Raw genomic sequence first — 12,534 nt, forward strand, 5'->3', positions numbered from 1 at the left:
CGGCTCTTTCTCAGATGTTTTTCCTCCTACTTGGGCTTTTTTTCTCTTACCCCTTTCGCATTATCCCACAGTCTTTTGTAGCCACTTCATTTTTCATTTAAACACCTTCTCCCTCTATCTTTCTCACACACATACATACACGCCTCTCCTTCTCAGTCAAATGAAAGTGGTAGCTCGCCTCCTCCTCCTCCTCCTACCTACCACAGAGTCTATTGTATCTGTCATCATGTACTTTTAGCATAAGCCAGCAGCCTCAGGGTCCAACACAACAGGCCAAGTCAATCATACACTTACGGGCAGAAACGCACACACCTGTAAAACACATATTCATACATCTCCAGAGTTATTCACACCACTGTTAACCCTGTGCGCCCGTGCACGCGCTCTTCCTACAAGCTGCGCGGGCTCCACTATCCTTCCAGCCTCGCTGTCAGTGCCTGATTAGCAAATCCGCCGGCGCCAACACAAACACATTTCCTCCTATTACAAATCATGTCACACCGCGTCCTAATCACAACCATTTGCAGTTTCTGGGCTCAAGCAGAGTAGAAAAGACCTGCAATAAAACAGGAATGCACACCTGAGCTTAGGGATGTGCAACAGAGAACGAAGTGCGCACAACTGTCACTCAAACTCTCTGTGAGTGCGCCCATCTTTGATGCACACACAGCTACGTAAAAAAGCATACATGTAAAACACATGCAGGCTATAATAGTGAATGATTGAATCTTTTATGGCATGCCTGATATAGAGTTTGATTAACTATATTTGCAGCACATAAGGTATAAAAATAGGATCCACCCAAATTTGTAGGACTGCAGACCTAGAGGTGTGACACCCAGCTTAGTGGTCTTACCTTCAGTGACCGGCAGCAGAGAGACAGCAGAGGTATCCGGAGAGGCTGCATGCAGCACTGGATTTGTTGTTCAACTATTGTTTCCCAGCCAGCTCCTCTCTCCTCTTGTTTCTACCTCTCTCTCTCTCTCACACAGACACACACACACTGATTGTCTAAGCGCTCCTCTCTCCTCCCTCTCTCTCACTCACCTCTGCTTTCTCTCTCTCACTCTCTCTCACTCCCCCTTACTTTTCTTTAACAGGGAAATCACCAGACAGAGGGAGCAGCCTGGATGCTCTCTGCCTGTGAGGACAGTCATCACATGTGGATCGTGACACAGCAATCGTATATCATACGCCCTTTCCCTTTTCCTCTCGCTCGCAGACCAGCTGACGCACCGACATGCTCCGCAGCGGCAAATGGGAATTCCAGGCTTGGAACGACTCTGCTCGCCCCATCAGGAGAGAGCTGACCAAAAGCTGCAGCCAGTTTTTTACGAGGTCAGGGTTATAAAACTGTTAGCAGATTTAGTTTATTTAAAAACAACTGGCCCCTGTGGCCCTTCCTCTTCACGCGCTTTCCCCTACCATGACACTGGGGGTCAGGGTGGGGGTCGGGGGGGTTTGCAGGTGGGATTTTTTTTTTTTTTTTTTTTTGAGGGGGGGGGGGGCATATTTGAGATTGCAATGCTGAGATACCACTCACCTCCATACAAGAGGAAAGTCTCATGCATCCTGAATATATTGAAAAAGCAGAAAGCATGCATAATTTCATTCATCACGAGACATTCTGAAATGCTCCAATTTATAGCATGCAAATACAAATGATGGAATAATTTGCCAAACACTACACAATTCTTTCATCACTCCTTGTTTAAAAATATGCACAACCCAGGGGGAAAATATGAGTACAAATGTAAAGCCAGTTGTATGTTTAGAAATGATGAAAACAACTGCAATACAGGGGCGCACTGAGGAGATCCAACTGCAACAACCTCATCCATCATCCTCAAGTGGCTCAATATGAAGACAGACTGACCCTGAAAAATTAAAGGGACAAACTGCCAAGAATAGAAGGCAAATAATGAGGGTGGCCCTGAAAGTCATATATACTCTGAGGCTGCCTGATTATTGCAATATATTACATCAGTGGCCTTGCTTCCCTTTCAGCATTTCTGGACAGGGAGATATCAAAAATATGACACCTAACTGATGTGTAGGGGAAAAACTCAGAGGACGGATGAAGCCAGGCAAATCAATAAGATCATTTAGGACAGTGTGTCAGTGTGTTTCACACAGGCGCAGGGAGGCAGAGCACATTAGGGAACAGCCAACCAGGTGAACTCAGCCATTTTCATAGCCGCATTAAATAAGGAAAGTAATGAGTGTATGGCCAAATAAAAGGTGAAAAAGACTAACACGGGTTTGGTGACAGCATGTGTATCACACACAAACACGTCCTGGTATGCAGAGCAAAAGTTCTCGAGGGAAATAACGGCAGCAAGCTGCATCACACTAAGTAGAGCTTAGTGGGTCAAAAGTTTAAGAAGCACAATTACCTGAAGGACCTCGGGTGACCCCCAAATTTCTCGCCTTCTGTTCCCTCTCTCTCTCTCTCTCACACACACACACACACACACACACACACACACACACACACACACACACACACACACACACACCTTCAACAGAGGCGATTTACAACCAGCGGCAGGAGGGGGGTGAAACTCATATGCCACCAACAGGCTCCTGGAGAGAGTGAGAGCAAGAAGCACACATAAGCACGGTTTGTGTTTTGATTACACTTTCAGGCATTGTAAATGATCACCGCTGTGAACAGTGTCAAATTAAACGGTCATAACTCACCTGGACAGAATCTGACCGCCTCTCCTTGGCTTAACTCAGCTTGTGTCCACATGAGAGGTGGTGACAGGGAGTAAATGGCTTCAGATAATGTATCATAATATCACATTAAGAAAACGGTCAGTGGAGCCAAATGTGAATCCCATATGCGGGGAAGAGAGGGTGGGGTCGGGAGGCAGAGAGCGGAGGAAAAAGGCCAGAAGACAAACTGAACAAAGGGGGATGCACCGAGCCGACATACGGCTCCAAAAGCAGCTTTCTGACAACTTGGAGAAACTTTTTCACCTTCTGCATATATAGCTGGTAAACAGGCGGTAATAAAAAGCAAAATAATGTGGCAGCTGCTGGCAGGCGTTTCCCTCTTTGCTCAGCTCCATTTTAGTGACGTGTCACTGCCTTAAGATTCTGGCTTTGCCTGTGGCTGCTCATTGCAGCAACATGTGATGTGACAGTGGTCCACGTCTTGATTAAGTCCCACCTTGGCTGTAGGCAGTCTGATCCTGCTGTTCCAGCATTTGAGCCGGTCTTCAGCGGGATTAGCGGGGCAGGGTCACATCACATCACCTGAGTCACACATTTGCTGGCCTTCGGGAACGGTATCCCAACGCCAGCCGAGAATTTATGGCGATGATAAAGCTCTGATCCCCTGTCCAAAGTGTTAAACGTTGATATCTATCAGTTTTCAGCTTCTTTCCTTCAGCACAGTACAGCCCATTTCAAGCCAGTTATTATTATCTGTGAGAGACATAAAGCCGTAGACTGACTGACGGTGAACACACACATATTCAGTCTTCATTTGGAAGGTTGATTTTCAGCCTTATTTGAAGCTGCACGAATAAAAAAAATAGAAGTGAGCTATAATTCTTGGAGATTTATGCAGACCGGTGTGCAACAGAAAAACAGGCGTGTTTGCCTCAAAAGTGGTCTACACTGGGAGCCAAACGTCTGACAAAAATAGTCCCATAGTTGTAATTTAAATCTGGTGTAGAATAACTTTCTCTGTTCTTGACCAGGTAGAGTAATGTCACAGCAGCTGCCAAAGACAACTTGATGTTTGATGAGCGTACCAGGTCTGGTTTTGGAGTTCAGGGAGAAACACAGTTAGCTCAGAATCAAGGGGTATTGTCTACTACAGCAATAAAACTCTGGTATCAAAGAGAAACTGCAGGGCTCAAATGGCGATGAGGGCGCAGTGACTGCAGACCACACTGTAGGTAATGATCTTAACACTCATTTAAACCCAACCGCGCAAAGTTATGTGCATGACATTGCATGTGGAGTCAGAGCAATCCCACCAGGCGGAGGGTTTGCGGAGAAAGGGATAAAAGTGAACAATTCTGAACCAGAGATGAGAGATATGGAATAATAAAAGAGTAAGAGCGTTTCCCCATGTGCACCCAGGCCAGGGCCTGACCCTGTAAAGTGGGGTATAAGCCTCAGCCCTCTCTACCTCCACCCTCCCGCTATACCGATGCCCACAGTAATCAGCAGAATGAGGCAGAGCAGCCAAAAACAATCTGCTAAACTCTCTTCATTCCTATAGAAGTGCCATTGCACTGGACATTTAAGTAGCTGCTCCACCTCTGCAGCCCGCCTGGGACAGCAACAGGAGCAGAGCCAACAGGTGGGCAGGCACCAAATTTAGCGAAGGTAGTTTCAAAGAATTTGTGTGCAGATTATTTATGAGTTTGAAGTGTAATATAAGAACACTCCACCTGCATTCAAAACATCTCCCATCTTGCAATAAAACAAAAACAAAACAACAACAAAAAACAGGATACCATCCAGTTCTCATTTCCTAAATTTTTCTCACAATAGCAAAAATTAATGAGTAACTCTGAGTAATAATGGGTAAAAATGTACCTCCATCAGAAAGGTCTATAAACCAGACCGATATTTAAAATTCCATTTCCAAAAAAGTTGACTTACTGTCTGAACAGAGAGCAGTTATTGCAAATGATTTACCTGAAATAAAGAAAAAATATATATATATAATTTTTCAAATGTATAATAATTTTGAGCTTGAGGGAAGTAAAATGAGTATATCAGAGGGACAGCTCAGGTTGAGTGGTGAGATGGTTTGGACATGTGCAGAGGAGGGATGGTGGATATATCGGACAAAGGATGTTGAATGTGGAGCTGCCAAGTAAGAGGTGAAGAGGAAGCACACAGAGGAGGTTCATGGGTGTCATGACAGAGCGCGTGCAGAGTGCCGGTGTGGCAGAAGAGGATGCTCAGGGTAAGATGGAGTGACCCTAATCTTTATTTTAAGTTGTGTAGGTAATAACTTGAGGTATACAAACTCAGTAATTTTCCACAATTATGGTTTTAAGTTCTGTAGAAAATCATTAGACCAAAGTGAAACTTTATACCAACAACTGGAAGCTTGTTCTGAGTTAACTGCGGGGCCAAAAACTGCTGCTTTGGGGGAAGAGTTCTGAGAAAAACAAGATCTGAACACAGGTGCTCTGTGATGTGTGTGTCTGTGCTCCTCCAGGTTTAAGATTTGTTGTCATGAGAAAAGAAAGGCACCCTGCCCGTACACAGAAATACCCCCCCCCCCCCCCCCCTTGTTCTCAGATATCTGTTTAGACTTCATAGATTAGCCATGACTCCATCAGACTTGCATTAGGCCAATCACGCACATACAGCGCACGCACGCAAACACACTCGCATATTTGAATGTGCGCAACGCGCTCAGATCCTCTTCACCCGGGAGACATTTATGGATTTCCTGCATATCAGTTTTTACAGTGCGATTTTCCCGAGCAGAACAGCAGTAAAGTGGAACGAGGACAAAACAAGGGAAGCAGAGTCTTTAAAACAAACCTCCACGTTGTGTTTGCGCTGAGTGGAGACAACAGAACGCAAACCACATGAACTAAACACCGCACGCTGAGAAGAGGCATCATCACAGAGGGTGATTCATGACAGCTCTTTCCTGCAAAGCAGATTCACATGTTCACCATTGTGGCGCTTTGATAAACTGAGTTCTTAAGCTTTAACGACACTGCAAGATGGCTGCAGCCTCGCATACAGCATGCAGGCAAATATGAATTCACGTGAAAGTCCTATTAAAACTGTGACGCTAATAAATAAATACATTTCTAAAGCCACAGCGGGATGCTAAACTAGAGCCCAAAATTTTATGGTGTTAACCAGACTGAGACCATTAGAAATATAGAAACTGATGCCTCATAGCTTTTGCTTTCTGTGTGGAAAATTGTAGGTACACCAAGTGTTTAGGGTTTTTTTTTTTTAATGTAACTATGCTATATGGACTGACTTATTCATTTTTAGTAGCTGATGAATCTTATCAGTCATTTATGCAGGGCGCTCTACTCCCTAATATCAGACAGAGTCATGGCAGAATGCTGACGTCTTCCACAACAGCAAAGATGGGAGTGGGAGTCTAACTTCCAGGGGAAAAATGCTTTTTAAAGCTTTATTTTGGAACAAAACCAGCAAAGTTTTATCAGCTTTTTTTCTTTGTTTTTCTTTGCTATCAAAAGAGCCACTTTGAGCCAAAAAATATCTGTGAAGCTGCAAATCATACTTAAGCCTGACAACGAAGATGACACAGCCTGTTACACTTTAACAACATCAATATCAAGGTTACTAATAAATGTAAATCAAAAGTTATTAACACGTGACTACTCTGCAGCAGACTCCATCCATCCATCCATCATTAAAATGCATCTAAATAAAAGAACTAAAAAAATCAAAAATGAGTTTAGAGCTTGTTCTGTTTAACCCCTTTTTAAAATGCCATAAATATATCCACTTACAATAACTGAGTAGTGTTTATCAATAAATATGAACACCTCAACCACCAGTATAGCTCCTTAATATTTTATCAAAGTCTTTCTACAAGCAAGTCTCACCACTTGAAACACCGTAATGTCTGATATGCGCCGTAAAAAGTGTGACGACTTTGCACCAAAATAAGGTTTTAAACAATGTTTTCGGAACAAAGGCACCAATCAGTAAGTGCAAATTTGAAACGTCCTCTTTTTATCCTACTTTCTACTTCTACAATTAATAGCAAATAAATGACTGATCTGCATAGAATACAATCACTGATTGCTTGTTTTGAAATTAATGCATATTAATGATCTAATATACTGGATGCACAGCGGTCACAGAGACCATTATTCTGCCTGGGGCACTTTTTCTTTTAATAGTAGAAATGCACGGCCCTGATTATAATTACTTCCTTTTCTATTTTCACTGCATGACTTTATCATATCTCAGTAAGTCTCTGAGTACTTCCTCCCCACTTCAAATAACAGAGAGATCCTACCAACAAGTACTGTTGCAAAGCCTGATTTATTTTCATCTGTGACACAGAGTTTAATTGTAGTCTAAATATTAGGGTGGAAAATACACAAAGTATAGAGAGAGAATTAAAATCACTGTTAGTTTTGGTCTTTTGTGGATTTGTTTACATTAAAAAATGCTAATGACCTATCAACAGCCTTATACTTCAATTGAAACTAATATATATTTTGATAATATATGATATATATTTTTTTAAAAGCTCAGTCTGCTCCTGAAGGACGTTCTGCACAGCATACGTCACCTCCATATTTCAAAGCCCAGCGATGATGACGCAGCTCATTCAGTCTGCTGTTGCTGTGCCACGGACCGTGACAGGGCAGAAAATGGGAAGTACGGGGAGCACAGCAACTGACAGGAGGAAGAGGAGCGCTGGACAAGGTGGGGGTTGAAATTCCTCCCTCATTATCCTCCCTCTCTCACATCATGTTTCAGAAGGCAAAAAAAAGGCCAAGCACGCGCCCAGGAAGCTCCCTGTCACTGCTGACCGCACCAGCGTCACTCATTGTGTTTTGGTGGCGGGTGACTGCGGAGGCTAATATTTTAGTATGTGTGAAAGCAGGCTGAGAGGACCTGATAATGCCCTGGGTGATGTAAGGCACTGTTTCTGTGCTCAGTGTGAAGGGGGTGAGGTAGTGCGTATGGTGTGTGCGTATGTGTGTGTGGTTACACAGAGGGGATTGGGTGTTTGATTACCCAATGTTTGACTTATCCCTTTACTATAATTTGCAACGCAGGCTCTTATTACAGCGGCGCCTCAACCTGAACAACCTGTGCCTCTTCATATCCGAACAGTCCCACACACAGACAGCCAAACACATGAGAATGTAGTTCCTTGTAATTTAGACTTCTGAAGAGCTCACTCCTCCTCTGTGTTGCCAATATTATCTGCGATGTTTTCATCCATTTAGTGTGAGAGAAGAAATCCCAGAACTATCACCAACAATAAGTCACTGATGCTGGAATGAGCCTTAAGGAATTTCAAACTGAAGCTGAAGAGAGACAATAACAAAAAAATCGATTTTGTTTTCACTCTTTACTTTTTATTATTTCTGCCTGGAGAAGTAAGATTTTGCCGTCATAAGAAACATATAAGGCCTTTCTCATTACAACCCATCTATATCTCTTTTCCACAGCTCTAGAGGAGGTACATAAAGTTGTCTACTGCTCAGAAGGTTGGTGCTTTGATCCCTGCATCCCACCAGTTAACGGAAAATCATACAGAATAAAGAGCTCTATGGATATCTGCGTAAATATGCAAAATTAGCATGCAGTTTGAAAGCAATCTGTCTCACACAGCCTAGAAAAGCACCAGTGCCAGGCCAGTATGGCTGGCTTCTGTATGTTTGAGGTCATTCTGTATATAACTGTATATTCAGGGTTCCAGTGGGGCTGGAACCTGAACAGCTGTCATAAGACTACACGCAGTGTGCACCGGTTGCAGGTTGCCAATCTGTCACCAACACAGAGACAGACAACCATTCGCACTCTCATTGCTAACTACAGCCAGTTCAGAACACCAACTAACCTAACATGTATATCTAGGAAGGAGCACTGTGGGAGGAAGTCGGAGTATCTGGGGAGAACCCACGCAGGCGAACATACAAAGTCTACACAGAAAGGCCTCGGACGGCTGGTGGATTCAAACCCAGGACTTTCTTGCTGTAAGGCAACAGTGCTAACCACCAGATTTTATTCTGTGTGCGGTAATTGAACTTTGCAGTATGCCTCTGTTCTGGGACCACTGTGCACTTCCATGCACATGTGTGGAAGGCTAAAAGGCACGCAAAGCAGGCATCAGTCACAACAAACATGACTGATTAAGCCTGAAATAGCATAAATAGCATGAAATGCAGGAGCTGGGGTAGAGGTAGGGTTGCAAAGCAGCTTGCAGGATTAACCTTAGACCTCAGAGGGTTAAAGCAGTTTAACCCTCTGAGGGCTTAGTCATCATAGCAGATAACCCTAACTCTGCCATAACCCTGTAAAAATGTGAATAGATTTTAAGTATGTGTCAGGATGACAACTCTCTTTCATTTCTTTATTTTATTTTTATTGTATTTATTCCCTCATTGCCAAAGCTTGAGAAAGGAATTTAATAAAAACAATCTACATATTCTGACTCCTTAGGAGTGACTGATGACTTTGCACAATGTGCAGTAAGTTTAATTTGGGAAGGAAATAAAAACCTTTACAACCTTAGTTTGCTGTTAAACCATGCCCTTGTCCGTGGATTGAATCATTTAGAAAGGTGACTCAACATTAATACCTGGAATCATGAACATCATGGTTGCCAAATGTCCAGTTTTTCTTGTAAAAGGACTTTGGGAATACTCTTTAATCATCATATTTGTGAGCACATGCTGGCCAGAGCTTAAATATGGTTCTGCTTTACGCCTCGTGTTTTGTTCTTCTCGTTTTTCAGCCATATCTAGGCTAAATTCAAACCAAATCACAAACACACACCAGCGCATGCAAGCACATAAAAAAACATCTGTGTTCTCACAACTTCTCTCCCCTAAAGCACCAATTTCCCAGGTAACGAAATTGTTTTCGCTTTACGCTGCTGCCAAACTATAAGAAAAAGTAAATTATTCACGCGCACACACCAAACACAGAGGCTGTTATCTGATGTACCATGTTCTTTAATTGAGGAATGAGGAATTAATGTGTGTGTGTGTGTGTCCACGATGTAAGGTTGTGTGTCTATGCTGAGGTGTCACCGCTGTTGGAGGGTAAGCTGAACACATCCTGCAGGAAGGCAGAGTAGTTGATGTTTTTCACTGCTGCTCCACCGTCATCAGACCTCATACTGACTTCAAACTGGAAACAACAGGAGTACACGTGTCACTGCACAACTCTGACCAGATTAAAGTACTTACTCAGTGTTGTAAATAAATGATTACTCCAGCCTCCAGCTTTTATTTTACTATTTGTTTCTCTCCTCTGCAGCTGTAACTGTTGGTGCTTCTCTGTGATAAAGCACTCCATTATTGCGCTTTTATTTGTTTGACTCTGCTTAATGTACTTTATACAAATTAAACATTTCACAGTGTAACAAAAATGCTCTTTTAAATAGCACTGCTTTTTCTAAAGTTCTAAAGCTGGGGGCTCTCTTTTCTCTCAATTAGACTGATTAAACCCCAGAAAAGAAGCAAAAAAAATCCTGCAAACTTCTCACAAAAGTGCCATTTAGCACTTTTTGCTTTTATTGAACTGTATCCAACATTATTAAGTAAAATGAATAGAAGACGAGGATGATAACAGCAGAGGCAATAAGAAAATTAGCAATCCTATACAGCACGTGGAATGCAGCAAATACCAAAAAGGCACCCAAGGAGAAGCTAGTTTGTCCGGGCCTGTCAGCATGACATTCCTGTTGTGCTTGACACCTTAAAAAAATACCAAAGGCGCAGCGGCCATTTTCAGTCTGTTTGAGGGTTTACCTTCAAGCGTTTTTAGGAGGGCTGAGTAGTTGAGCAGAGACTGAGCAACGAGTTTGGGCTTAGAAGCCGGCGAGGCAAAAAGCAGCTGGAAACCGTGGCGGAGGAAAATGGAGAATAAATTAAGCACAGTGTCAGCATACACACACGCGCACACACACATTCCTTTCACTCTCGCTCTATTCACGCAAGTCTGGTGAATCTCTCTCCTGCTCACCTGTTTCTGCTTAGATCTGGCTGTAGCATAGCATGCCAAATTAGCATCACATAGGAAAGATACACATAAGAGAGAGAAGAACAAAAGAGCTGCTTCTTTTTGACCACCCCTGTATACATGTCTGTCGCAGACATTTGCCTTACACACACACACACACACACACACACACGACTGTTCCTTTCCGCTCACTTGATTCAGCCTTTGGCTCACTCATCCACTGAGTCATCACAGGTTAGGGGAGACTGTAAACTGATTTTCAATTATCCCTATTTAAAAATCTGTGCACACTGTGAAATCACTCACTGAGTCTTTGTGATGCTCTCATTGAACTGAATCTGCTTTTCTTGTTTCCTTTTTCTCACCTTTAAGATGTCTTTGGGCATTACTGGCGGAGTGGGGTGCTCTACCCAGTTAATACCAGCAAGGAAGGCATGGTAGTCAATCTCACCTCCATCTGCAAACCTGGGTGAAACATGACTCCAGATTAGAAACAGTTCTGGTGTGGTCCTTAGTTGCAAAGAGCTGGAGAGCTTTTCAGCCCATTTACCAAACTAACAATTAAGAGCTGCTTCCTTTCTGAGCATAAGTTATAGATGGAATTACACATTTCCAGTAATTATATGAACCCTGCTATATTGCTTACTCTTCTCAGAGATCGCGCCCCTTTTCTTGTCTCAGTAAAAACGTGAAGTTGAATCACACAGTTCTAGCTGGCCTGAGGGTGCTACGATAACCAATAAAAACTAAACTTAAACTCTATTAAACAGATAAAAACTGAAAAGAGCAAACTCATGCTGGAAACCAACTGAAAATAAACTGAATAGAAAACAAAATCAAAATGAAATAAAAAAAAAAAAGGAAAATATGATAACACACCCCTGAAATGTTCAAGCAAGGGTTTAAACCAGGCTTTACTTCATTTTGATGGTTTTCAGTTAGGTTGATCATTTTTTTCAAGAACAATCCTGGGCCTGCACTTTACATCAGTGAAAATAAATCTTTCAAAACTATTCTGAAAATGTTCTGAAAATTTAGAGGGACCTTGAACCGCTCTACTCGAAACTGATTTGTGGGCTCTTACTCGCTGAGAAGACCTTCAAGCAGGCTGTTGGACAGGGGAAGGTGGAAGGCTTTACAAATGGTCCTTATCTGGTTTGTGGGCAGACGGCATGTCCTAAAGGAAAAAAAAAAACAAGAGCAGAACACATCCAGCATATGGTAAAGGCAAAAGCTGCAGTTTGCTGACTACAGTTCAGACTCACACTGGCTGTGCGCCTGCTGTTTGTAGAGAAATTCGAGAAAGGCTCAAAGAAAAAAAAACATGCTGCTTAGAGGCCAGTGCATTACATCAGAGACAATGTGCCATCAGCAGCAACATGAGCTGGCTTTTGTTGTTAGTTTAACATAAAATACATGGAATTCCCATAAGTGGAAAATGCTTTAAAGTGACATTGTGCTAAGACAATGCGTGTAAAACAGAGGATGTCTGTCCTGCAGGAACACAGTTATTTTCCACAGTAATGCCAGAGAGTCCAGAGGCCCATTCTCATCATGCCATCCTTATTACCGGGATGCTGATGAACAATTTGATGCCTACCGAGGGTGTCAACAGAGTCATGTAAACAAACCAGCAGGCTAAACCATAACCCAACCATTAAAAGCGGGTTAAAGGTCCTATCATGTGTAGTGTATATGCATTACATGTAAGATTTTATGCCCAAAAGCAAAATGAAGGTGACAGACAAGGAGAAACACACATAGACTAAGGAGTGTAAGTTTGTGTGTGTGTGCGTGTGTTTGTGTGTGTGTGTGTGTGTGTGTGTGAGTGTGCTCTGG

At 42.7% G+C, this 12,534-nt stretch overlaps 1 protein-coding gene across 2 annotated transcripts in view; it reads right to left on the reverse strand.

The window, feature by feature from the left end:
• efhc2 (EF-hand domain (C-terminal) containing 2) overlaps positions 1-12,534 on the reverse strand; it is a 32,699-nt gene that overhangs the window by 10,228 nt on the left and 9,937 nt on the right. The window contains exons 13-15 of one of the 2 annotated variants that reach the window (XM_030758325.1): positions 11,780-11,872; positions 11,061-11,160; positions 9,676-9,861 (exon numbers count right to left, since the gene is read on the reverse strand). In XM_030758325.1, the coding sequence (XP_030614185.1) occupies positions 9,745-9,861; positions 11,061-11,160; positions 11,780-11,872 (310 nt within the window). In that variant the 3' untranslated portion in view covers positions 9,676-9,744. Of the gene's footprint in view, positions 1-9,675; positions 9,862-11,060; positions 11,161-11,779; positions 11,873-12,534 lie in introns of those variants that run through there. The other variant, XM_030758326.1, reaches the window with a different exon arrangement.

Source organism: Archocentrus centrarchus, chromosome 21 (assembly GCF_007364275.1).
Source record: "Archocentrus centrarchus isolate MPI-CPG fArcCen1 chromosome 21, fArcCen1, whole genome shotgun sequence".
Lineage (NCBI taxonomy): Eukaryota > Metazoa > Chordata > Actinopteri > Cichliformes > Cichlidae > Archocentrus > Archocentrus centrarchus.